Below are 27,545 nucleotides of genomic sequence, written 5' to 3'. Positions count from 1 at the left end.
GAAGGTGTGTCACCTGAGGACCAACTACTGGTTATTGGCATCTGAAGTAAAGGCAGTCTTGTGGGACTGAGCCCTTACCCTGTGGGGTCTGATGCTAAACTTCAGGTAGACAGGGTGAGAACTGAATTGCTGGTCACCCAGCTGGTGTCACAGGTTTTCCTGATGTGTGGAAAACCTACATTTCCGGGGTCGGGAGTGTTGTGAGTGAGTGGTATCTTGAGAGTGAAAGTGAAACACGCAGGGAATGATTTTCTCCAAGGAAACCCTCCCTTCCCTTCTCCTTGTGTGCTGGAAGCTATGTGTCACGACGGCCGTGTCACAAGATGAAGGGATCTGGTATCTCTGACTCACGCTGGGAGGACAGTCCCTCTTTGTTTGAGTGAGAAATAGACTTCTATTGTTTTTAATACTGAGACTTTTTAAATTGAAGTAGAGTTGATTTACAATGTTGTGTTAATTTCTCTTGTACAGCAAAGTGACTCCGTTATACATATATATACATTCTTTTTCATATTCTTTTCCATTATGGTTTATCATAGAATATTGAATAGAGTTGCCTGGGCTCTACAGGAGGACCTTGTTGTTTATCCATCCTATATATAATAGTTTGCATCTGCTAATCCCAAACTCCCAATCCATCCCTCCCCCACCCCCTCCCCCTTGGCAACCACAAGTCTGTTCTCTATGTCTGTGAGTCTGTTTCTGTTTTGTAAATAAGTTCATGCGTATCATTTTTTTAGATTCCACATGGAAGTGATATCATATGGTATTTGTCTTTCTCTGTCTGACTTACTTCACTTAGTATGATCATCTCTAGGTCCATCCATGTTGCTGCAAGTGGCATTATTTCATTCTTTTTTATGGCTGAGTAGTAAATACTGAGATGTTTGAATCTGTCTGCTATAGAAGCCGGTGGTTCCTTGTTCTGTCTAATACACTGACCAAGTAGGAAGTGTTTACAGGGACTATTATCTTATCCAGATGTGATGAAAGGCAGCCTGCTCAGATTTCCCTACTTCTCTAGAGGGTGAGGATTTTCACCTTGGTTTCGTCTATCTGCTTTACTTATTCAAGCTCCTTTGGTCAGATTGTCTTTAATAAAAGGCTTCTGCTGTTTTTTCAAAAGGCATAAAATAAATGAAGTTTTCTAGCATTTATGGAGGGCTTGTGGGGCCCCCAGTGTGCATCTTGCTTCATCCTCCCAGCAAACCTATGACACAGGTGCTGTTACCAACCCCATTTTTCAGGTTCAGAAGCTGAGGTGACAGAGGCACGTGGCTCCCCTGGGCACAGTGGAGGTAGGTGGGGAGCTAGGTTCTCAGCCTTAGTCCATCTGACTGCAGAGCCCTCTCTCCTAACGGCTAAGTGACTCCGCTGATCTCATTTATCCTCCACTAATGCTTGAGTCCCCAACAAGTGTCTTCTGTAGTCTCTCTGGTAGAGCCCTCAAACACGTTTCTGGTCCATTTTACTTTGCCAGAAAGCTCTTTATCCTGAGGTGAAATCTGAGTCCCAGACCTCCAATAAATGAATCATGAAGCATTCATGAGTCATCGTTTTCCTCCTACACTATATTCTGTATGCACCTTTCCATTTTAAGAAGACAAAGAATCTGCACAGGAAAAGGAAAGAGCTAAAGGAGAGTTTCCAACCAGCCACCCATTGCAGAGAGAGGCTTCACACAACAGAACTGATGAGTATTACGCAGTGCATTTCAAAGTCATGGTGAGGGACGAAGGGTGATGTTCACCGTTGGTCTCAGGATCTTGTGCTGTGCTTTTGTTGCTATTTGAACATCCTGTACCTCGAAATTATTTTTCGAAACATCTTTATCATGAACCATAGACAATAGTATTCTTCGGAATCATCTTTGGGGTTTATAGCAGGTGGCTCTCACAGAATGTAATATATCTTCTTCCATGTGAATGAGTCAGATGAAGGAGTGGATTCTACAGCTCTGTCAGTAAAGGTATGATCTTGGGACACTCACTTACCTTCGCTAGGGCCTTGTAAATGTGCTCTCAGCTTTCAAGACTAATGGGATGTGGAGTAAGGAATATCTGAGCAGCCGCTGAATTTCAGAGGACCCACGAGGGAATTTTTTTTTTTTTATATTTAATCCCACCTCCACCGCTCCTAAACCCCGCCAACAGGGATTCTAATTTAACTTTGCAGTCTTGATCAGAAGGCTCAGATACTTTTCCTCTACTATCTATGCTTTTTAATCTAGATTTCTTGATGACCTGTGTCCGTGTGTTTAATCTCTAGTAGTGAGAAGTTAGGGAGCACAGTTCACAAGACCACCTTCCCTTTGGACACTTGAGTTTGGTAATTCTCTAGAAGGATTCACAGAACTCATTGAAAGCTGATATACTCATGGTTACGGCTTATAACAGCAAAAGGATGTAGATTCAAATCAGATAAGTGGAGAAGCACATGGGCAGAGTCCAGGAGGGAGGGCTCCTGACTCGGGCCTTCCAGTCTCCTCTTCCCGTGAGCAGTGCCATGAGCAGTGCTAACTCCTCCCAGCAATTATGTGTGACAGCACGTGGGGGATATTGCCAAGCAGGGAAGTTCACCCAAGCCTTGGTGTCCAGAGCCTTTATTGGAGCTCCAGGGTCAACTGTCCGCGTGGCTGACCTCAGTCTCTAAACCTTCTGGAGGCTGAGCTGATACTGCATGACTCAAAAGCCAGCCCCCCACCATCAACATATTGCTAGACACTCCAGCGTAGTCCAAAACCCCAGGTCAACAAATGCCCCACTCATTGGTAGGGCATTCCAAAGGCTTAGAAATTACCCACCAGGGGGTGAGGGCAAAGGTCAGCCCTCCTATTGGTCAATGTTAAAATTCTTACTACATATGCAGAAATGTTTTCATTTAGATAAGCTTGCAAACACCAGTCTTTTTTTTTTTTAATCTTGTTTTCTATTTGAGACAAAACAGTCAACGGCTTCATCCACAGTAAATGCACTTTGAACACCTGCTATTGTGCTTGGAGAATCCTGTGTTAATTGTTGACATATTTTACCTTGCCATATCTCAGCCATGTCTTCTCTATCAGCAGGTCATGGCATGTGACATGTTACATGCACCAGAAGCACAAATGGATGGAGTTGTGGAAGGGTTACCACCCCTTGACCACAGAGTGGTCAAGGCTTAGCCTGGCTTCTGACCAGTACTATTATTTTGGTCGTGGTTGCCAATTCCCAGGATTCTGAAAAGAAGGCATGATGAGATGCAGAACAATGTCAGCAGCCTCAAAATCTGCAGTTGATTTGTCACTGTTACTCGATTCCCTTTCACATACCTGTTTTCTCCTTCTCTCCAGGCTCAGAAAATGGGCAACACTCTGGCTCCACAAGGCTAAGACCTCTGCCTGTGCATGAGGTGTGTGAGGTCTCATTTATCCCACTTTTAGCCCCTTTCTCTCCTCGATTTTTCCCCTTCTCCAAATATGAACAAGTTACTCCTGTCTCTGATAAACATTTTTATTTGACCTAATTATATCCCAATTTTCTGTTAGAGTTATTTATTTGTTTGTTTATTAGATTAAATACAAGCCAAAGATTTATTTAACTCATGATTGAAGGAGCCAGTGAGCTGAGAGAGCTGTTTCAAGGGGTTATGGGAGATACAGAAGTATTTATAGGCACAGAAAGAATGCTGGAAGAAGATTACAAAATTCCATACAAATTGGTTAATGTTCTATAGTGGAATAATAACTTTTGGAGTCTTCTTTTCTGTAAGGTATAAATCATTTGCGTCTCTACAGGACAAAATTCTTTGGATAACAATAATTTGTGAGTGATATAAGCAAAATTATTTTGCACCTATTTCTGTTAAGCCACATACAAAATATCTTTTCTGATCACAATGGAATAAAACTAGAAGTCAATAACAAAATGAAAACTGGAAAATTCACAAATATATGGAAATTAAACAATACTCTCAAACAACCAATGGGTCAAGGAAAAAATTACAAGTGAAATTAGAAAATAACTTGCAAGAATGAAAATGAAAACAAAACATAATTATGGGAGGCCAAAACTTATGGGAAGCAGCAAACACAATGCTAAGAGGGAAATCTCTAGCTGTTTACACAATTAAAAAGGAAGATCTCAATTCAACAACCTAACTTTACAGTTGAGAAAAAGGAGAAAAAACTAAACCCAAAGCTAACAAAAGGAAGGAAGTAATAAACACTAGAGTGGAGATAAATAAGATAGACAATAGAAAAACAAAAGAAAAAAATTAGTGAAACCAAAAGTTGGTTCTTGAAAGAGATGAACAAAATTGACAAATCTTTTTTTCTATATAAATTTTTTTATTTATTTATATTTATTTTTGGCTGTGTTGGGTCTTCGTTGCTGTGCACGAGCTTTCTTTTAGTCGCAGTGAGCCGGGGCTACTCTTTATTGCGGTGTGCAGGCTTCTCGTTGTTGTGGCTTTTCTTGTTGCGGAGCATGGGCTCTAGGCGCACAGGCTTCAGTAGTTGTGGCATGTGGGCTCAGTAGCTGTGGCTTGTGGGCTCTAGAGCTCAGGCTCAGTAGTTGTGGCGCACGGGCTTAGTTGCTCCGCGGCATGTGGGATCTTCCCAGGCCAGGTCTCGAACCCATGTCCCTTGCATTGGCAGGCAGATTCTTAACCACTGCGCCATCAGGGAAGCCCAAGACTGACAAATCTTTAGCTAAATCGATTAGGAAGAAAAGGGGAGAGAAGAATAGTCAAGTTACGAAAGTCAGAAATGAAAGTGGGGCCGTTACTACTTATTTTATAGAAATAAAAAGGATTATAAGAGAGCAGTAGGAACAATTGTATGTCAACAAATTGAATAGCCTAGGTGAAATTTACAAATTCCTAGAAACACACAACCTATTGAGACTGAATCATGACGAAATAGGACATATAAATAGACCTTTAACTAGTAAGGAGATTGTATCAGTAATCAAAAATCTTCCAACACAGAAAAGCCCTGGGTCAGATTGCTTCTCTTGTGAATTCTACCAAACATCTAAAGAGGGATTAACACCAATCCTTCTCAAACTGTGCTGAAATATTGAAGAGGAGGAAACACTTCCTAACTTGTTCTATGAAACCAGAATTTCTCTGATACCAAAGCCAGACAAAGACATTACAAGAAAAGAAAACTACACACCTTTACTTTTGAATATTATGTAAAAATCCCTAACAAAATACTAGCAAACCAAAATTAGCAGCATGTTAAAAGGATTATACACTGTGACCAAGTGGGATTGTGGGATTTATTCTCAGAATGCAAGGATGGCTCAACATATGAAAATCAATTAATGTAATACATATTAACAGAATGAAGGAAACAAATCACATGATCATCTTAATTGATTCAGAAAAAGATTTTTGACAAAATTCAACACCCTTTTATGATAAAAAGACTCAATAAACTAGTAATGGAAAGAAACTTCCTCAACATAATAAAGGCCATATATGAAAACCTACAGCTAACATCATATTCAATGGTGAAAGACTAAAAGCTTTTTCACTGAGGTCAGGACCAAGAAAAGGATGCCTATTTTTTGTCATTTCTTTTCAGAATAGTGTTGGAAGTTCTAGCCAGAACAATTAAGCAAAATCAATCAATCAATCAATGACATTTAAATTAGAAAGGAAGAAGTAAAATTATCTCTGTTCACAGATGCCATGATCATATATGTAGAAAACCCTAAAGATTACACTAAAAAACCTGTCAGAACTAATAAATGAATTCAGCAAAATTGCAGGACATAAAATCAACATACAAAAATCCATAGTGTTTCTATACAATAATAATGACAGTCCAGAAAGGAAATTAAGAAAACAATTCTATTTACAATAGCATCAGAAATAATAAAATTCTTAGGAATAAACTTAATCAAGGTGGCAAAGGACTTGTACACTGAAAATTATAAAACATTGCTTAAAGAAATTAAAGAATACACAAATGAATGGGAAGACATCCTTTGTTCACAGATTGAAAAGACTTAATATTGTAAGATGCCAATACTACCCAAAGTGATCTACAGATTCAATGCAATCCTTATCAAAATCCCAATGATATTTTTCCAGAAATAGAAAAACTCATCTTAAAATTCAAGGAACCCTGAACGGCCAAAGCAATCAGACAAAGAAAAACAAAGTTGGAGGACTCACAATTCCAGATTTCAAAACTTATTACAAAGCTACAGTAATGTTAAAAAGTGTGATACTGGCATAAAGACATATATATCAGTGGGATAGAATAGACAGCCCCCAAATAAACCCTTTCACATAAATAAACCTTGGCACAAGGGTGCCAAGACCATTCAATAAGGAAAAGACAGATTTCTCAGCAAATGATGCTGTGAAAACTGGATACCCTCATGTAAAAGAATGAAATTGTACCCTTACCCTACACCATACACAAAGAATCAACTCAAAATGGATCAAAGAGTTAACTGTAAGAGCTAAAACTATAAAACTCCTAGAAGAAAACGGAAAAGCTTCATAACATTAGCTTTGGCAACAATTTCCTGGCTATGCCACTGAAAGCACAAGCAACAAAAGAAAACATACATAAATTGGACTTCATCAAAATTTAAAATTTTGTGCATCAAAGTACACTATTAACAGAGGGGAAAGACAACCCACGGATTGGGAGAAAATACTTGCAAACCATGTATCTGATAAGGGCTTAATATCCAGAATATATAAAGAATTCCTTCAACTTAACAACAATTAAAACAACTCGATTTAAAAATAGGCAAAATAGTTAAATAGACATATCTCCAAATAAGATATACAAAGGCCAATAAGCACATGAAAAAATGCTTTGCAGTCTACATTAATGACTGTTAGGGAAATACAAATCAAAACCACTATGCGATACCACTTCACACCCATTAGGAGTATTGGCAAGGATGTGGAGAAATTGGAATCCCTGCGCATCTCTGGTGGGATTGTAAAATGGTGAAGCTGCTGTATAAAACACAGAATCACTATATGACCCAGCAATTCCACTTCTGGGTATACACTCAAAAGAATTGAAAGCAGGGACTTGGACAGATACTTGTACACCCATGTTCACAGCAGCATTAGTCATAATAGCCAAAAGGTGATAACAACACAAATGTCTATTGACAGATGAATGGATGAACAAAATGTGGTCTACAAAACGTGGAATATTATTAAATTTCCTTCCTTTAAAAAGGAAGGAAATTCTAATACATGCCACAAAATTGATGAACTTTCAAGACATTAGGCTAATTGATATGTCAGTCACAGAAGGATAAATACCCTGTGATTCCACTTACATGAGGTGGAATTTGACCTAGAATAGTCAGAAGTCATAGAGGTAGAAAGCAGAATGGTGGTTGCCAGGGGCTGGGGGAGGAGGGAAAGAGGAGTTAGTGTTTAATGTGTTTGGAGTTTGAGTTTGGGAAGATGAAGAGTTCTGGAGATGAGATTCACAGCAAGGTGAATGCACTTAATGTCACTACAATTAAAATGGTAAATTTGGGGTTATGTATATTTTACCACAATAAACAATTATTTGCATTTTTACAAGTTAACACCAATTCTGATATTGAATATTGTCTAAGCAGCATCAGCTTGGAAGTCTATAGCCATAAATTTATTCCTTGAGCTATCGATCATTAGAAGTTTCTGGTGGAGTCCTTTCCACCAACATCCTTTAGACCATCATTCTCTGCTGTAATCCAACTTCCAGAGTCTGTAGCTTAGAGCAGAGCAAGTCCATACCTCAGAGAACTGATCTCATTTATGGTGTGCATGAAATATTTACGTGATTGACGTGAGTTCATAAACAGACAGACGAGACTATTAAGCACCCCACCCTCACAAAGACTATTAACCCCAAGTGTTTACTGTATTTCATGTGGCAGAGAAAGATTCCCATCATCTTCCTATATGCTTAGACCATAAAGCCAGATTCCTAATCATCGCTGCCAGTGGGGAATAAATTATTGGCCATGTGCAAATCAGAACCAGAAACAAACTAGTCCAAGGACCAGAAATAGAACCAAAAATCATGGGACGGGGTGGAGTGCAGAGAAACAGAGAGTCAAAGAGGTGAATTCTATTACCACTTGGGATTCACTCCAGGCACCAAGAAAATATGTTCCTGGGCTTACCTGGCCTAGGAGGTGCACCTTTTTGGGCAATGACGTTCTGAAAGTTGGATCCACTTCGACATTACAATGGGATCTCCAAAACTGTCAAAGTCCCAGATGCGTACGTTGAAGCTCCAACCCCAGTGTGACTGGGTTTAGAGTTAGGGCCTGTGAGGAAGCGATAAGGGTGCCCTAATCTGGCAGGGCTGGTGTCCTTATAAGAAAAGGAAGAGACACCAGAGCTCTCTCTCCACCACGTAAGGACACAGAAAGAAGGCGGCCATCTACAAGCCAGGAAGAGAGTTCTCAGCAGAATCTCATCATGCCAGACCTTGATCTTGAACTTATAAGCTCCAGAACTGTGAGAAGTAAGTTCACTCCATCTATGGTATTTCGTTATGGCAGCCTGAGCAGACTCATACAGTGTAATCCCCCCAAAGTTGTTAGCATGACTTACAAATACAGGAAGAACATGTGTCCAAGATACATTTAGCCCTTCAATGGGGGCCCAGCGTGATGGGCCTGGATCCATCCCCAAGGCCCGGGGTCATCCTGCTGTGTTGCTTTCTAATAAAAAGACCTACCATCTATCTATTGCTTATTAAAGGGAGACACAGTTCTAACTACTTAATAAACTGTAATTTTATCTAATCTGCACAAGAACTGCTGTTAAGCTTATTTTATACCTAAGATCACTGATGCACAAAGAAGTTAGATTACTTGACCAGGGTCACGGAGTTAGTGGCAGAGCCAAGATTCAAACTCATGCAACCTGGCCCCAGTGTCCTGTATACTTACCCCCACACCACGTTGTCTGCACCCTCTCTTCCCTCTGTCTCAGAGTGCCTGGCTGATTATTCCTCTGTCAAATTCCTTTTGTCTTAATCAGTCCCTTCTAGCAACATGAGTGTTAACTCTGGAGCCAGCCATACCTGAGTTCCAGTTCTATCTCTGTTACTTACTAGCTGTGTAATCTTGGTCAAGTTATTTATTAGGTCTAGTCCTCAGTTTCCTCATCTGTGAAATGGGTGTAATAGTAGATTCTATTTCAAAGAGTTGCTGTAAGAATTAATTGAGACAATGTAAGGAAAATTTCTGATATATAGTGGGCATTTGATGCCAGTTCTATTAGAAAGCTAATCATATATTGTTTTTCTCTTGAATACAGGATAGGGGCTCTTGTTCTGGGATCCATAAGCCAGCACGGGGAGAGGCTGACAGGCAGGCAAATGTCTTGTGTGTACCCTTATTTTTTTCTGGGGAGAAAGCCTACAGCTTTTATTATATTCCCAAGAGAGTATGGACCTCCCCGAAAGTTGGGAGCCACTGAACTTTGAGTCTGGAGGTTGAGACCGGAGTGCTTCACATGTCCTGCCCTCAGCACAGCTGGGCCACAGCAGGACCTGGGTCTTTCAGGTCTCCTCCCCTGAGCGCAGTGCTGGGCACACAGAAAGCTTTCAGCAACGTGCATGGAATTGAATTCCACTAGAATTTAGCAGCTATGTCATGGCCTGGGACAGTGAGGTCCCTGATGCTACCAGCCTGTCCTCATTCCATTCAAAGATGCCCACGGTTAAAAGATTTCCAGATCACATCTTTAGTCCAATAACAATATTTCAAAGCTGAATATCCCAAATGCTGCATTGGAAAAGGATACTGATTACATCAATAAAGCTCCACTATGACGTTTATTGCTAGCTGACTACTACATGGGTGGAGGGGATGTTTGTATGGCAAGTCTCTATTCTCCCTCTTTGCCCTGACTTCACTGGAGTACCTTAAAATAATAGCAGCTATCATGTAAAGAGTAGAAACGCAAACTATTCATTTTAATTTTTACCCTTCTACTTGGGGTTTTTTATACCCATCCCCAATTCAAAAAGGATTCATACATACATATATATATACACACACACATATATATTTATTTTTTGAAGTATAGTTGATTTACAATGCTGTGTTAGTTTCAGATGTACAGCAAAGTGATTCATTTACGCATACATGTATATGTATATGTGTGTATATATAAGTAGGTATAATGAATAGATATACATATATACATATACAGTATTCACGTATATTTAGATATTGATTTCCAGTTAAGGTATTTAATGTATCTTATATATCTATATGAGATCTGTGTAGTTTTATATTACACATTTCCTGCAAGTCTCATTGAATTAAAAAGTTCACATTTTACATGAATTCTGGAAAACAAATAACAATTTTCAAACATTTAAAAAAGCATTTAGGGCTTCCCTGGTGGCGCAGTGATTGAGAATCCGCCTGCCGATGCAGGGCACACGGGTTCGTGCCCCGGTCCGGGAAGATCCCACATGCTGCGGAGCGGCTGGGCCCGTAAGCCATGGCCGCTGAGCCTGCGCGTCCGGAGCCTGTGCTCCGCAACGGGAGAGGCCGCAACAGTGAGAGGCCCGCGTACCGGAAAAAAAAAAAAAAAAAAAAAAAAAGCATTTAAGTCAGCTTCCAAAATACGCATGATACAAAAGGATCAAATCCATAAGAGAGGAAATCAGAGTGAGAAAAATAAAAGAATATAAAATAGAATAAAACTGTGGTATGTTAATGTACAAAATTGGGACACAAATTTGGCTCTATACTTTACAGCAGCTGAAGCAAAGAAAAAAACCAAAACCAAAAAAACACAAAAAACCCCCAGAATTTCCAGTGTCCAAAATGTAAAAAACTAGTCAGCTTGTCAATAAAAGCCCGAGATGAATTTCTGCCATGAGTTGTCACAGGGGGTCACAGGCGAAGCGTGGACCAGGTCACCTCCCTTCATGGATCTACCAGTTCCGTCTGCCTGTTTCTGGTCCGGTGCCTCAGGAAAGCTGATGCCCTGACACTAAGTGCAATTCAGAAAAAGCAATTCTGTGAGGGGCCAGAGCAGTGCTCTTGAAGTACACTGTTTCCTAGTAAATTGGCTGGAATGCAAGGGAGAAAAAAAATAAGACTTTGGAATCCTAGAGCAATGGAGAGAGTGCATATTCATTAGCAAGCCTCTATGAAGGATACTTTCTTGCTCGCCAGCCTGGCGCTGTTCTCTAGGCGGAAAACCTGAATCGGAGGGAGTCTGTGCTGCTCAAGTAAGAATGTCATCCTCTCATGAATATTCTGAAGCCTCAGAAAATGATCGGTCTCCTGGTGTGCATGGAGCCGGGCCGATGGAGTATGGGCAGTTTGGTTGAGAATGCCTTCGGAAATGCACACAACTCTGCAGCCCAGGCCTCGGCATTCCACCGCCCAGAGCAAGACAGCCGGGATTCGAGTCTGGGCGCGCCCTCAAAGCAGGCGTTCCGGGTGCTGCCAGAGGACACACACGTAGAATCCCGTGTTCTGACGAATTGCCATGGTAATCACACTGCTTTTCTGGATTTGATGGCTTATTATCGAGTGGTCAGGTAATTGGGGCTATTTTGGCTTCTCTGTTAGATGGGACCGAGCAGAGGGAAGGGGAGTTTTCTGGAGGGAGACAGAGGCACTGCAGGAAGTGGAGGGGGGGAGGGAGGGGGAGAGTTGGGGGGCTGTGCAGGAGAGGCCCTAGAAGGTAAGAAACGGCAGCGGCGGAGGAAGGGCAGAGCACAAGTGTTGCTATGGTCCGCATGTCCACGTCTCCCTAAAATTCATATGTGACGCCTACTCCCCAAGGTGATGGTATTAAGAGGTGGGGCCTCTGGGAGGTGATTCAGTGCTGAGGGTGGAGCCCTCATGAATGGGATTTTCCTGCTCTAAGAGCAAAAGCCCCAGAGAGCTCCCTGGCCCCTTTGCCCACCAGGTGAGGGCCCAGTCTGTGAGAGGCAGGAAGCATATTCTCCCCAGAACTCGAGCGTGCTGGCGGGCACCTTGATGGCAGCGCTGTCAGAAGTAAATGTCTGTTGTTGATAAGCTGGCCCACTTGTGGTACTTTGTTATAGTGGCCCCATCGCACAGAGACGGGGTCTTCACCTGAGAGCCCCGTCCCAGGGCTGAGTAGCCTCTCAGGGAAGAGCTCAGCTGGTGGTCCCGGTCAGGGTCTGTGGTCAGTGGGTGCCAGCACAGAGCCTCTCTTTGCCTCTTCTCAGGAAGTGAAGGACTCCAGAAGCCCCTGAGATAAGCAGGGGTCTGGACACCCTCACTGCTGCATAGACAGAGTGTGTTCTGCACCGAGGCTGGGGTTTGCTGTTTGGGAACCCTCTTCCCGTGAACAGGGCTCCAGGTTACCAAGTTGGGGGTATTTGCCCCCGGCTTCTTGGTAGGAACTCAAGCTAAATACTTCGTTGTTTTCAATGCATATTCTCAATTTTTCCTGTGGCCGGTGTGGCCTTGAGACAAAAGGTTATGACCACCAGAACGAATCCAGTGACACAAAGGCTTTGCCCAGACCTTGTCCACATGAAAGGAACCGTTCAGATGTATTTTTCTACATGATAGTCCCTGGCTACATCCACTGTAGACAAGAAGGGAAAGAGGGCAGTTAAACAGTATTGAGCTGCACTTGAGGATTTGTTGGTTTTAATATTATTTTTCTTGGCCCGCATTGAGCAGTCTGGACCAGCCTGTGGCTCTGACAGCCCCCTCTGGGGTCATGGGAGTGGCTTCCCCAGAGGTCGTGCATGGGGGCGGGGCTGAGGGTGCAGTAACTAGCCGGGCCTGCTCAGGCTGCAGACCCCTTGTTTGGATGAGGTCCTCGCTCTCTGCAGGGCCACGGAGGGGCTTGATGCTTGTGAGTGTACCCCCGTCCCCGACCAAGGTGATAAGGGGAGGGGGGGTGGACACGTGAGACACCATCTGATGGCCATGACTGCCCTGGCCAGTGATTGCATGTGCGTAGCCAGGCTCAAGGATGACCCTGACATTTTGCCCCTGTGACTGGGACAATGAAAATGCCGTTAACAGAAATGGGGAAAGGAGACAAAGGGATAGGTGGGGAGAGCAAGATGGTAAATATGAACACCGAACATGAGCTGTTGGCAAGCTATGCACCAGGTGAGAATGGCCAGTGAGCTGCACGGGGGTCTGCAGGGTGGGGGCCATGGAGGTATTGATGCCCCGGTATAGAGCAGTAATCACTGCTGTGTGGTCCCTTGTGCAGAGATGGCAGGCGGAGAGAGGGGCAGAAAGAATGAGGAATCCTTAGTTTAAGAAAGAGGAGGAGGAGGAATAGGAAGCTGCTAAGGAAACCGGAAGCCCATCAGAGAGTAGGAAGGAGTCAGGACAGACCAGTGTATAGAACGAAGTGCTCGACTGCTCTCAGAGAAATCAACACTGCTCATTTCAGCAGAAAAGACACATATTTAAAAGTCACTTGGGTGGCTTCCAGAATCTCTGGAAGAGGTCTGGGGCTCTGAGAGGAAGAACATCAATGGAGACCAATGGGGCTTGCATCCCTGACACCATTGGCTCTGGACGCTGGCATTTCTGCAAAAGCACTGGGGCCACTGCTGCTCCAGGAACTCGGTTCTGAAACTGGCATTTCAGCCAAAGAGAGACCCTCCTGGTCCTTGCTTCTCTGCACCAGCAGACCCTGATTCTAACCCTGGGGGCAGGAGTATCTGATTAGCAGAGTTTAGGTCTCAGGACTACTCTAGCTGCAAGGGAGGCTGGGGGAAATATAGCATCTGTAGCTTCCACACTGGGAGATGGGTTTATAAAAAGGGTAGAGGGGATAGGGGACTCCTGAGTCTTGTTTGTGTTTGGAGAGAGAAGGAGAGGGAAAAGGCGAGGGAGAAGGAGGGAAGGAGGGAGGGAGAGAGACAGAGACAGAGACAGAGAGAGGCGACGTGCAGAGACGAATGGGAAGCTGGAGGCTGATGGAGGGAGCACCGGCTGGGAGGGGTCAGGAGAGGCAGAAGGCGAGCATATGACATGGAAAGAACAACTTAGGAGGAAGGAAGGGTGAAGTCAGGGAAGCTCTTGGAAGATCGCCTCCCTTGGCTCAGAAGGATACGGATTGACACAGGATGGGATGGCACCCTGAGGGGAGGGAGTGACAGTGCCAGGGGCGGCAGGTGGCAGGGCTCTGGAAGTACGGAGTGCAGGAAGTTCAGCCCAGCACCCCAGAAGGAAGACAGCCTGCGGGGTTCGCCACTTTGTGAGGCTGCCAGCCCAGTGCTGCCAGACTTAGTCAGTAGCAGGCTTCTTATATGGAATCTGTATGTCTAGGTAGCAAATCTCTTATGATCTTTCTATGATCTTTCAGGAGTCCGGCATTGACCTTCCTTTCTATTGGCTCCGACTCTCCCTCATGGAGGGGCCCGCCCAGGGTTGCCTCTCACTGAAGGCTCCTTCTACCAAAGTCCTCTCCTCTCCATGCGGGGACCCTGCTGCCCGGCCTCTGAGGTCCCTTTGGTGCCTGCCCATTTTCTACTCTCTCTGTTTCTTCTGTGACCTCCTTAGGCCTAAAGTTTCCCTCTTGCTTCAGAAACCAGTTGCAAGTCCACAACATTTGCCACAGTTGTGTCCTGTAATCTCTGCTCGTTTGTCCTGATTCTACCTGCAGAACAAATCGATACCGTCATCCACACGGGCAGTCCTTCAGTGCCGTATGAACAGAGGATTCTCTGGAGGAAAGGTTTACCTCCCCTGATATAGAAATACAACTTTGTAGTTACTGCTTATGATGGTGTTCAATTTCTTAACAGCTATACTTTACTTATGGTCAAATAGATCCCAGAAGACTTCCCCTCACAAATGCTGTCAAATTAGATCTTTCTCATCCTGTTATTCTTCCAAACACAAAGACGAATATATAGATGGGCATATGTTGTTTTGTCTGCCTACTGCTCCTTCCTCTGGGAAGCCACTTCTTCCTTGTTCCCTGTGGTTCCGTCAATTTCAGTCTCCCACCCTATCCCCATTTACAGGGATGGGCACATGACCCATGCCTGGCCAATCACATCACCTCCTACCCGTGGCAACAGCTAAGCACGTGACTGAAGAATCTGTCTCTGTAACTGGAATAGCAACAAGTTCTCTTTTACTGGTGGTCCTCAGCGAAGACAACATAAGCTTGGGGTACAAGTGGTACTCTCTCCAGCTGTGTGCAGGAAGTCCATTGCAGTGGGAGAAGAGGCCAGCCCCCCCTCCCACCATCACCCCCCAGGAAAGCAGAGGTCAAAAAACCAAGAGAAAGAAGTAGAGTCCCAGTGACACTGATGGACCCCCGGGTCTAGGTCTGCGGGAGCCAATAAATATTCTTTCTGTTTAAGCTAGTTGAATCGGGTTTTTGTCACTTCCAAGTGGATGAGCCCTAATAATAACATTTTACAAAATTAGAATAAATGTGATACACTTAAGTGTGCAAAATAGGGAAAAGTAAAACAAAACAAAAAAAATCATTCCTAACCCTATTTTTCAGTTATACAAAAAATGGTACCATACCTTATATACTTTGTGCGTGTGTGGTTGTGAGTGTAAGATATAGTCGCACATTCCTCCATCCAGTATGCATGCCCCTTTGCAATGTAAGTTTGCTGCTGCTACTCCCGTGGAGGGGTGGAATTTCTCTCTCCCTGGATCTGGGCTAGCCTTGTGACTTATTTGAGCATTCGAATGCAGCAGAAGAGATGTATACGACCTTCAGAGGCCTTCCAACTTCTGCTATTAACCTCTTGGAAGAAAGGGCCAGGTGAAGAAGCCAGGCTAACCTCTTGGAGGATGAGACCGCAAGGAGGAGATCAAGACAGCCCAGCCCACAGCCAGCCTCAGTGCCAGGTGTGTGAGTGAGGCCATCTTGAACCTTCCAGCCCAACTCTCCCTCCAGCTGAACTCAACTGTTCAAATGAGTCTAAAGCAGCAGAGGAACTGTCCAGCTAACCCATAGAATCGTGAGAAATAATACACCGTAGTTGTTTTAAACCACAACAGGTGGTTAATTATGCAACCAAAGCTAACAAACAGATTGTGTTCTGAATTTTTCGTGTAACTGCACATCGTCATTTCCCCCACGTTATTAATATATTTATTAAGGTTCTTTTGTTTGCAACCATGGGAAACCAGTTTAAATAAAAGGGGGATACATTAGAAGGTTCCTGGGGTATTTCAAGCTACAGAAGGTAAAGTTGGGGAGGGGAGAAGTCAGGGCCACCATGGGGGTGTCAACAGTAGGAGGTCACAAGTGTCTCTCCAGAAAACTGCCATTAACAATTAATGTTAATGACTTCTGGACAACTAACTTCAAGTTCTCAGCACAGGCTTGGGCCGAGCGTCTACCTCTGGATCTTTTAGCTATGATGGGGGGCGGGGCAGGATGCAGAGACAGGAGACAGAAGGGAAAACAGCCCTGAGTCGGTGGAAATCCAGTATGGAAGCCGGAACCAGGTAACTCATCGCGGCCCGGGCCTTTTTTTCAATTGCTAATGTTTTGATTTCCCCGAACTTCTTTTCTTCCTGATCTTTTTTGTTACTAATGTATCCAGGCTCCTTTTAATAAAGGGGAAGAATCTGCATGGAGCCACGTTGGAAACTGTAACAACCAGAGCAACGTTGTATACTTAGCACAACGCAACTGAGTCCGCCAAGGTTTTCTGTGCAAACGAGTCTCTGAGAGGGTGGTTTGGCAGTTTGAATCAATAGCTTCAAAAACGTTCGGGGTGTGGACGAGAAAGAAGTTGTACCAAAGCGTTGAAAAGGGGTTAAAGCCAGAGTTAACAGGTGTTGTGAACAGAGAGAAGGAAGCAAGAGCCAACGTGCGGACTTGGGGTTGTTTCTGGGGAGCGCGACCGGCGCAGGTGTCTGGAAGAGAACACAGAACGTCGCGGGCTGGGGGGGCGGCCTCGTTCCCGGACGCGTCCTGCGGCGGCGGGGGCCCGGGCCAGCCGAGTCGCCCGCGTCCCCGCGCGCAGCGCCGAAGCCGTCGCCCACACCGAGCGGGGCGGGGGCCGGGGCCCGGGGCCCGGGAGCGCGCGCGGGAGGCATCTGCTCCCGGGACTGAGGCGGCGCCTTGTCCTCCCGGCTGCTGCAGGAGCGCGGGCCGCCGCGCCGGCGGCGACATCTTGCTCGGCAGGAAAGCGCGGGGAGAGCGGGCGGCTCCGAGCTGCTGCGCCACGCGCGCAGAGGACCGGCCGGCGCCGCGGGGCCGGGGGCGCACGGAGGAGGTAAGCGGGTCCGACCCTCCCGCCCGCACGCCGCGCTCGGAGGGCTCTCCTGGGACCCCGAGGCCGCCCCGCTCCCCGCGCCCACGCCTCCTTCGCCTCCCTCCTCCACCGCCCATACGCGGGCTCCCACGGCTTCTGTCTTCTGAGTTCCGGAGCCGCCCTCCCGGCTGACCCCCCCAACCCCCCCGCCCCGCAGCCGCTGCCGCTCGGCCCACACCCCGGGCAGGCCGCGCGCTCCCTCCGCCCCTCGCCCCGCCCACCGCCCCGGCCCGCCCCCGCCCCCGCCCCCGCCCCCGCCGTGCCCGCCCCCCAACGCCCCGCCCCCGCCCGCGCTCCCGGCCCCCACGCCCCGCCCCGTGCGGGCGGGGCTTTGGGTTTAAACGTCGCGGCGGGCCGGGCGAGTGGAGGGGTGGGGCGCGCCTCTGTGTCGTGCCGCGGGTTCCGTAGGCGACAGCGCGGCACTGAACGGCGGGCACTCGGGGCCGGCGGGCGGCACCATGTCCCCGGGGAGCGGCGTGAAGAGCGAGTACATGAAGCGCTACCAGGAGCCGCGCTGGGACGAGTACGGGCCGTGCTACCGCGCGCTGCTCCACTACCGCCTGGGCCGCCGGCTGCTGGAGCAGGCGCACGCGCCCTGGCTCTGGGACGACTGGGGCCCGGCCTGCGCCTCGGACGACTCGGCGTCGTCGGCGTCCTCGGGCAACGGGGCCCCCGCGCCCCAGTGCGCCCCGGCCTCGCCGCCGCCGCCCGTGGAGCCAGAGGCGCGCGAGGAGTCGGAGCAGCGGGCGCGCGCGGCCCCGGAGGAGGAGCGGGGCGCGGAGGCCGCGGGGGACGCGGAGGCCAGGGACGCGGAGGACGCGGAGGACTCGGCGCTGCCAGGTACCTGGCCGGGGAGGGCCCCGCTCGCGGGACTGGATTTGCTCTTGGGTCTCCTCTGAACCGCCCAGCTGTTTGTCGCAGCGCTCAGAGCAGGCGCTTCCTTGATTTTATTTAATCTAGGTATTTTGGGTAGGCGGAGAATGCGCCTCCCTTGACAAAATAAGGAAGGTGGCTGCCCCGCCTCCGCCCTCCCACCCTTTATTCCGTAATAAGGTGGCTCTGGGTTGAGCCCAATGTGAACGCCTTTGACGTGTCCCTGGCGAAGTCCCCTGGTCTTCATCCGGTGGCCTTGGTGGCCTCTGGACCACTGAACTCCCATCTGTTTATTTCTGAGCGCCCGTTTGTTTATGAGAGGCGCCCAGCTTTCATCACATTCTCGAAGGTGACCGCCAGAGGTTAGGAACCACTGAGCTAAGCGCTCTGTCTTGTGAATGGGGCCGTTGTTTTCTGTGTTAACTCCCTGACCTCGCCGCGCTGTCCCTAAGGAATATTTTGCGCAGATTGTTGCGTAACTCCCGGCTGGTGGGAGATCATCCTTGTAAGTGCCTGGTTCCCTCTGCTTCTCGCCTCCCCTCCTCCGGCTGCTGCTGTGAGCGGGAGGAGAGGCAGCTGGAAAATGGCTCTTGGGGGCGGTGCATCTGCAGTTGCTGCCGGGGCCCCGCGCCTTCTCGCCTGCCCGGAGGAGCGCAGAGCTGGGGGGACTCTCGGCGTGTGAGGCGGGCTGGCTGGTCAGTGGTGCTAAGGGCCAAGTTGAATGGATGCCCCAGATACAGCCTGGAGGAGCCCCCGGTTTCTTCCTGGTACTCTAACGTGGGCCAGGCACCACCCGGCGTCGCTCAGTTTGAAAGAGGCTCTGGTGAGCAAAATAACTAAAAGGTACTGAGAGCCTGTCATGCGTCCAGTCACTGATCTTAGAATATGTATTTTCTCATTCAACATTCAAAACAATTCTAAGAGATGGGACCATAGTTTTTATCTCAGTTTTATAGATGAAACTCAGGATAAATGATCAGTGATTTTATTTTTGTTTGCCAAATTGCAAGTGGTACTCAGTCAGACTCTCATCCTAGCTTCTCTGTGAGATGCAGAGGAAATTGAGTCTTGTTATGCTATTTTCAGCTACCTCAGTTCGTCATCTGTGACAGAGCTGCCCCTCCATCCTCATGTTACTTGGGAGTTCCCACCCATTGCTAACCTTTGCTAGAAGTTCGCATAACAGAAGGTGGAGAGGGTGAGGGGGCACTGATCTACCGGCTTAGTTATCAGATGTACTTTATCAGACTGAATGGGCTTTTCTCTCCCCGCCTCTTCCCCTTCACTGTTTGCGAAAGAGCTGTCGGTTATTTCCATGCGTATATAAATGCAGTTTTTAGACAGCGTTGTAGTATGGTCGCGGTCTGTGTTTGCAGGAGCTCGTGATTATTTTGATTTCCTCTAGAGACACTAAACCCTCCCGGTGCCTAAGGTAGTGACTTTTTCTCTGCTCATACTTCTGCTTTAGGCGTCCAGGAGCAGAAAGGATGCTTCTGCTTTCAGGACTCCCAATCCCAGGGTCTTTTGGTTTGCTCATGCCTGTCACAGCCCCTGTCTACCCCTGTGTCTGGCAGGATTGAAAGTCCTTGTTTTTAAGTGGACGGTCTTTCTGGAATGATGAGCACGCTTTTGAGTTTCTATAAAACGGAAGCGCTTAGCCCTTGTCTTTACTGAAGCCATGTGTACGCACAGAATCGTGTAGCTCTGTATGGCTGAGTACAGCTACAGCAGCTCCCCTCCCCACCAATTGCCTATTCCCTAGGCGGCCACTTCCCATTCCTCTGGTGTTCCTTGATGTGTATTTCTGTTTCTCCAGGTAACATGGCTTTTATTGATACTTCTTGATCTTTTTCAGTTTTTAGCACCATCTATTGGCTTTAATTCTTTTTAGTGCTCTCCTAACCCATACATACACATGGCCTGTCCCCACCCTCTCAGTACCGTCATCATAGTTTGTTAGATTCACAGTTAGTGCCTGTGGAAAGGTGGCTCACAGCTGCCCTATATTGTTTTTGCCGTGATTCCCTTTTCTTTCTTTTGCAACACCACAGACACATCAGGTTCACTGTCACCCTCCCCATCTTAAGACGTCCCTCCCGGGGCCTCTGACCTACTTTCATCTGGCCTGGTTGCATCTTGGGACGGCCCTTGGCCACTGCTGCAGGGACTCCCTGGCTTCTCTCTTGGGTAGGACCCTCTGTTGTGTGGCTCTCACATCATCTTCTTTCTTGGTTTACCCTCTCCTGACAAAGATTATCTTCTCGTACCTTCCTGAGAAAGGGTGCGTGAGAGGTTTAACTTTCTGAGACCTTGCATGTCAAAAGATTCTACCCTCACTATTCAGTAGTCTGTGGCTGGGCCTGAAATTCTAGGTTAGAAGTAACTGTCTGCAAACAATCTGGAGGCGTTGCTGTCCGGTGTTGGAACTTCTGATGTTGCCATCACACTCCCGTGTCATTCTTTGTTGATAACATGTTCCCCGCCTCGGGAAGCTTTTCACGTCTTCTCTTTGTCCTCTGTGTTCTGAAAAGTGTCCCCGGTCCAGGCCTATTTTCCTCCAATGTGCTTTCATGGGTCCTTGCAGTCAAACTCATGTTTTGTAATTCTGGGAAGTTTTCTTGAATTGTTTTCTCTTTCCTATTTTTTTTTTTCTGTTCCTTTCTTTTTGAACTCCTTAGTTGGATGTCATACTTCACAAATGTATTCTATAATTTTCTACCCCGGCCCCCATTCCATCTGTCTTTTTCTTCTATTTTTCTGGGCAATATTCTCAACCTCATCTTCCAACTCTTCGATTACATTTTTCATTTGTGGGATCCTATTTATTTTTTAGTATAAGAGCTGTTGAATTGTTTTCTAGGTTTTCCTCCCTCCCGTCCTTCCCTCCCTCTCTTTATTCCTCTTTAAAAAAAATACTATTTTGTTCTTGATTCGTGCACATAGTATCCTCTCTTATCTTGCTGAGAATATCACTAGGAGTTTTTTGTCCATTTTCTTCTTGCGTGTTTCTTCAGCACAGTCTGTTTCCCCTCCGTCTCCTTGCATTTGTTTCTTTTCCTTGTAATCCTGCATTTCCTGTTAGAAGCTTTTCTCAAATGTCTAATGATCCTTGGCTTCTCGTTCTTACTTAAGAAATGGGTATAAGAAGCTGTCGGGAAGTTCCCTGTGTGTAGGGGGTGTGGGTGGAGGTGCTCGGAGGTGCTCGTTGACTGCGAAGTCCCTTCTCTCCGTAGCAGCGTGCTTCAAAGGGGGTCTAGAATGTCTCCAATTCCTTTCTTCATATTCACATTTCTTTGTAAATTAAATTTTATATTTTAACCAGTTATACATATGCATAATTTTTAAAAAATAGGCTTAAAATGAAAAAATAATCCTGACCCATTCACCACCCACGCCCCTCACTCCCTAGGGGCCTCCTTCCAGCTCTCTACCTTTCGTTTCAGCATATTGTGGGCAACACTCTTTTCATTCAGACTAATGTTGGCTTTTTAAGTTTAAACATTATATATTGACTTCCCGTCAGTATATTTATGATGATTTGGCTCGAGATCTTAGCTTGGCCATCCCTACCCCTAGACACATACCAGCACCTCCTTTGTCCCACAGTATTAACTATGTGGCTGTTTCATTAAAGCACAATTCTGTGTTTGGATGATCATGGCTTTGTAAATGTTATTTGCAGGTAATCCATGTAGTACATGCTGATTACATTTTCTTGGTTATTATTTATGTGTTCCCTGGAGTTAATCATTGCTTTACTTTTATGTGTGTTTGTTTGTCTTTGGTACTGCCGTCACTCATTCAGCCTGAAAGAGTCTGGTAGTACTGTAAAACTTGTCATATGCCAGGCACATTAGGTGTTCTGTTCGTTTCATTATTTTCCTTGGAGACATTTTTGTGGAACCCTTGATTCTCCTGTTTTAATTTAGACTTTGTGCTGTCCAGACCTGACATAGCTGTCAGACTGAGGCTTCTCTTCACTGATTGCCTGAGTATTCCTTTTGCTAACCTCCTTTATGCGGCCCCATCTCACAAGTCTCAAGTCTCCCTTCCTTTTAGTGGAGAGATGTTGAAGGGGAGTAAGCATTTTGTCACCTTGCAGTCTGAAAATGCCTTTATCCAAGGGCTGGACTGCCATTTTGGCAAGATAGAGACTTCCTAGATTAGAAATTTCAGTATTTGAAGGCATTATTATGTTGAATCCTAGGTTTAGGTCTTACTGTTGAGAAGTACCATGCTATTCTGATGCTTATTTTGTATACATGACCTCTTTTCTTTCTTTCTTTTTCTTTTCTTTCCTTCTTTTTTTTTGGCGGGGGGTGGGGTGGGGGGAAGTTTTGGGACATTCTCTTCATCCTAGGTGCTCTAAAATTCTATGTGTATGTCATTTTTCATTCATTGGGCTGACAAGTTGGTGGACCTTTTTAAATCTGGAAACATTTCTTTCAGTTCTGTGATGTTTTCTAGTACTGTTTAAAATAATTTCCTTCACTCTATTCATTTTTTCTTTCTATAATTATTTTTAGTTGGATGGTGTACTTCCTGGATCAAACCACTAACATTTTTATTTAAAAATTTTTTGATATTGGAATTTTTGGTTCTATTTTCCAGGAGAACTCTTTAATTTTATCTTCCAGATTTCTTAGAGAAATGTTAAATTCTACCATTTTAGTTTTTAATTTCAAAGAGATTACTTTTACTTTTCTGTCCCAAGTGTTCTTTAAAAAAATTTTTTTTAAATAGCATCCTATTCTCTCTGGGTTTCTTTTAACTCCCCCCCTCCCCCTGCCCCAAAGCCATAAATATCCTTTGAGAGCTCTCTTATATTCCCAGCCTAGTCTTTTTCTGTATATTTTGGTCTCTTTCTTATTAAAGGATGTACTTGAATGCTTGCTCTTAGCCTGTCTGCCCATATTTAAGAGTGAGGCTTGAAGGGCTTTTCGGGAGCTGTGTTCCTGGGGGAGCTTGTGACCGTAATCGCAGGAGGACCCCGCTGTTTCTCTGGGGGCTGCCAGTGTCAATACCTGCACGTTTCTCTAGTGTCAGCTTCTCAGACAGTGCCCCTACATCCTCCTGCCTGGGAGGGCACAAGCCTGGCTGTCAGCATCCCGGCAGCAGAGTTGGGGGAAGGGAGGAGGGGATCCCGTTCTTGACCACGTCATCCTGTTCTCAGGAAGGTGCCCCCTTACTTCCGCTGTGCCTGGTGCCCTCTAGTCCTCCCTCTCCAGGCTGTAAGGCACCTGCATTCTGGGGCGGGGGCAGGGCGGTCGCCTGGCCTGCGGAGCAGAGGAAGGACTGTTGAAGAAGTATGCACTGCTGCACAACAGGATTACCCTGGAAACTAGTGCTTCGGACTCCAATTCTCACTTTATTACTGCTCATGGTTTCTGTGGGTTGCAATTTGGCCCCAGGCGCAGGATGTGCCTTGTCTCTGCTGCTTCGGACTGCGGCCTTCTGCTAGGACACTTGCAGGTGACATCTTCAGGTGCCTGGCCCTCCTCGTCACATGCAGGCTGGCCTCCAAGGGCGAGCGTTCCTGAGAGAGAGCTGGGCACCTGCTGTATTGCCCTTTACGACTTATTGCCAGGAGCCACGTGGCACCTCTTTCACCCCATTCTGTGCTCACAAAAGTCTGCCGAGGTTCAAGGGGAAGCAGCATGGACCCTGGTTCTCAGCAGAGGCACATTCATATTACACTGTCAGAGGACCACCTGGGGCACTGATTGATGCCGGACCTTTGGGAAGGCAGTCTGCGCACCAGCCTTCTGGGGAGTCTGGTGCCTCAGCGCCAGTTCCTGTGGGGCTCCGCTGTGTCCTGGGCCCTTCTCCTGCCGGGAGTCAGCATCATCCTGCTCCTTCCTGTGAGTCACTTCTGTCTCTTCGTCACTTTCCATCTTCCAAAATTTGTCTGACGTCATCGCCTCCTTGCTCTTTGTCCTGTGGGTTTATACCTCTCTTTCTTTACTTTAGTGGGGTTTTGGGAGGAAGGGACTATATGCATGTGTCGCCCGTGCACATTTAGCCTGCTGACCCCATTTGCTCTATTTTTACTTATTTTTATTTTTCACTTTCTTTGTTAGTCTTAGAGGTTTGTGAATTCTGTTAATTTTTTCCCCAAACTAACCCTTGGCTATGTTGGTTTTCTTTATTATATGTTTATTAATTCATGATCTTTTTTCCTTACTCTAATTTTTTAATGCTTACTTTTTTTTTTAGTTTTTTATTTTTTAATTTATTTATTTGTTTTGGCCGCGGGTTTTCTCTAGTTGTGGCGAGCGGGGGCTACTCTTCACTGTGGTGCGCGGGCTTCTCATTGTGGTGGCTTCTCTTGTGGTGGGGCACAGGCTCTAGGCACACGAGCTTCAGTAGTTGTGGCACACGGGCTCAGCAGTTGTGGCTTGCGGGCTCTAGAGCGCAGGCTTAGTAGTTGTGGCGCACGGGCTTAGTTGCTCCACAGCATGTGGGATCTTCCCAGACCAGGACTCAAACCCATGTGCCCTGCATTGGCAGGCAGATTCTTAACCACTGTTCCAACCAGGGAAGACCCTAATGCTCATTTTTATAACATTTTAAGATGGATGCTTATCATTGATTTTTTTTTTCCCTGCCTTTTTTTTTTAAATATTGATCTAAGGCTATACATTGCCTTCTGATTACTGCTTTAGCTGCATCATGCTTAATGAGGAAACTGTAGAAACATTTCTAATAGGAACAGGATTAAGAAAGAAATGCCCTCTATCACCATTACTTTTTTTTTAATTTTTAAAAATTGTGGTAAAATACACACAACACAGATTACCGTTTTAACCATTTTTAAGTGTATAGCTCAGTGGCATTGAGTACATTCACATTTTTGTGCAATTGTATGATTTGTTTTTGACCCATGCATTATTTAGAAATGTTTTTAGGGAGAGGGATAAATTAGGAGCATGGGGTTAACAGATACAAACTACTATATATAAAACAGATAAGTGACAAGGATTTCCTGTATAGCACAGGGAACTATATTCAATACCTTGTAATAACCTATAATGGAATACAATCTGGAAAAAAAAGTATGTGTGTATATATATATATATATATATATATGAATTACTTTGCTGTACAACTTGGCTTGCGGGCTCTAGAGCGCAGGCTTAGTAGTTGTGGCGCACGGGCTTAGTTGCTCCACAGCATGTGGGATCTTCCCAGACCAGGACTCAAACCCATGTGCCCTGCATTGGCAGGCAGATTCTTAACCACTGTTCCAACCAGGGAAGACCCTAATGCTCATTTTTATAACATTTTAAGATGGATGCTTATCATTGATTTTTTTTTTCCCTGCCTTTTTTTTTTAAATATTGATCTAAGGCTATACATTGCCTTCTGATTACTGCTTTAGCTGCATCATGCTTAATGAGGAAACTGTAGAAACATTTCTAATAGGAACAGGATTAAGAAAGAAATGCCCTCTATCACCATTACTTTTTTTTTAATTTTTAAAAATTGTGGTAAAATACACACAACACAGATTACCGTTTTAACCATTTTTAAGTGTATAGCTCAGTGGCATTGAGTACATTCACATTTTTGTGCAATTGTATGATTTGTTTTTGACCCATGCATTATTTAGAAATGTTTTTAGGGAGAGGGATAAATTAGGAGCATGGGGTTAACAGATACAAACTACTATATATAAAACAGATAAGTGACAAGGATTTCCTGTATAGCACAGGGAACTATATTCAATACCTTGTAATAACCTATAATGGAATACAATCTGGAAAAAAAAGTATGTGTGTATATATATATATATATATATATGAATTACTTTGCTGTACAACTGAAACTAACACAATATTGTAAATCAACTATACTATACTTCAATTTTTAAAAAAGTTTTTAAATTTCAAAACAGGAGATTTAAAAAAGTAATTTATTTTTGTTGTTGTATCTAGCTTAATTGCATATGACCTTGCTTGGATAAGTAGATTTCTGTAAATGTTCCACATGTGCTTGACAAAATTGTATATTCTGCAGTTGTTGGGTGCAGTGTTCTGTATATACCCATTGGGTCAAATGTGTTAATTCTGTTGTTCAAATAGTTTAAAAAATCAATCTGTTCAATCAGACTTTCTGTGATGAGGGGCAGGTTCTCTGTCTGCACCATCCAGCGTGGTAGCCGTGAGCCACATGTGGGAATTGAGCACTTGAACTCTGATTGGTGTAACTGAGGAGCTGAATATTTATTTTTACTTAATTTTAATTAATTTAAACTTATATTTAATAGCCACATGTGGTTTTGTATTGCACAGCATAGTCCTAAACCAAGACTGAGCTTATTTTTCAGTTACTGAGAAAGGGGGTATTAGAATTTTTCACAGTAACTGGTGGTAACACTGTTTTGTCCGTCTGGAAGTGTCTTTATTTAAAACTTTGAATAGGATTTTGAAACATATACGTGTATACACTTATCTTGTACCAGGCACTATTTCAAGAGTTTTATAAATATTACTTTTATAGTTATAAGTTCTGTCTCTTCTGTGTTTCCCATCTTTTGTCTCCCACTACAGATATTTTTGAGCTTGTTTTTTCTTTAAGTACAGAGCGTGAACATGGTTGTTTTATGGTCAGTGATCATCCCATTATCCCGAGTCTCTCGCTCCTGCTGGGCCTTCCTTACTGTCTTGTCTCTTGTGTGCCTGGTCATCGTCCCAGGACACTCATTGTTGTGTTTGGAAGATTATCTGTGGGAATAATCTGAGGCCTAGGCTCTCCGGAGAGGATTTTAGTTTCTTGTGTTGGGTGCTTGTGGACCCTGCTGTTTTTAGTGTCAGCCCTTTTAGTGCTCCGTGGTGAGGAGAGTTGGTCCATTACCTGCATTGGGGTCTCCCCACTCTTCACTCCGCAGCCTGCTGTGACCTGCTTCCCCACCCCTCCCCCACCGTGCTCCCCTACATCCCCCGTGAGACAGCCTGGCTGCCCAGCGCTGAGTCTTTCTTTAAAAAAAAAAAAACCAAAAACTGAATACTTTATTTTTAATTGTGGTAAAACACACCTAACATAAAAGTTACCATCCTATTTTTTTTGTTGTGGAGGTATAGTTGCTTCACAATATTATATAAGTTTCAGGTGTACAACATAGTGATTCACACTTTTAAAGGTTATGCTCCATCTATAATTGCTACAAAGTGTCGGCTGTATTCCCTGGGCCGTGCAGTACACCCTTGCAGCTGTTCATTTTTCGCAGTAGTTGGTGCCCCTAGAATGCCCTTTCTTCTTCTGCATGCTCCTGCCCTCTCTGTAGTGTTTGGCCCTGTTCACTGTTCTCTCCTTTTCTGAGAGTCCTTCTCCGGCTTCTCTCCTGGAAGCTTTTCGACTTTGCTGGCTCTTCTCTCCCTGGCTCCCCGGCTCCCCCGTCTGCCAGCTCAGCCCC

At 45.3% G+C, this 27,545-nt stretch overlaps 2 protein-coding genes across 20 annotated transcripts in view; one reads left to right on the top strand and one right to left on the bottom strand.

The window, feature by feature from the left end:
- Positions 1 to 4,335: 4,335 nt before the first annotated feature.
- The window catches only part of RAB4A (RAB4A, member RAS oncogene family), a 95,489-nt gene continuing 72,279 nt past the window's right edge, over positions 4,336 to 27,545 (bottom strand). The window contains exon 8 of the mRNA XM_055081385.1: positions 4,336 to 4,690. The gene's annotated coding sequence lies outside the window, so the exon portion shown is untranslated. The remainder of the gene's footprint in view (positions 4,691 to 27,545) is intronic.
- CCSAP (centriole, cilia and spindle associated protein) overlaps positions 15,673 to 27,545 on the top strand; it is a 41,725-nt gene continuing 29,852 nt past the window's right edge. For 15 of the 19 annotated variants that reach the window (XR_008616304.1, XR_008616305.1, XR_008616303.1 and 12 more), the window contains exons 1-3: positions 15,691 to 16,442; positions 17,086 to 17,218; positions 17,666 to 18,097. Coding sequence is in view for 2 of the 19 variants with exons in the window: in XM_055081383.1 (XP_054937358.1) it covers positions 17,716 to 18,097 (382 nt within the window). In the remaining 17 variants the exon portion in view is untranslated. Of the gene's footprint in view, positions 16,443 to 17,085; positions 17,219 to 17,665; positions 18,098 to 27,545 lie in introns of all 19 variants that reach the window. The other 4 variants (XR_008616306.1, XR_008616307.1, XM_028482023.2 and 1 more) reach the window with 2 other exon arrangements.

This window comes from Physeter macrocephalus, chromosome 20 (genome assembly GCF_002837175.3).
Source record: "Physeter macrocephalus isolate SW-GA chromosome 20, ASM283717v5, whole genome shotgun sequence".
NCBI lineage: Eukaryota > Metazoa > Chordata > Mammalia > Artiodactyla > Physeteridae > Physeter > Physeter macrocephalus.
The sequence above is the reverse complement of the archived record's forward strand: the minus strand, read 5'-3'. Positions and strand labels throughout refer to the sequence as shown.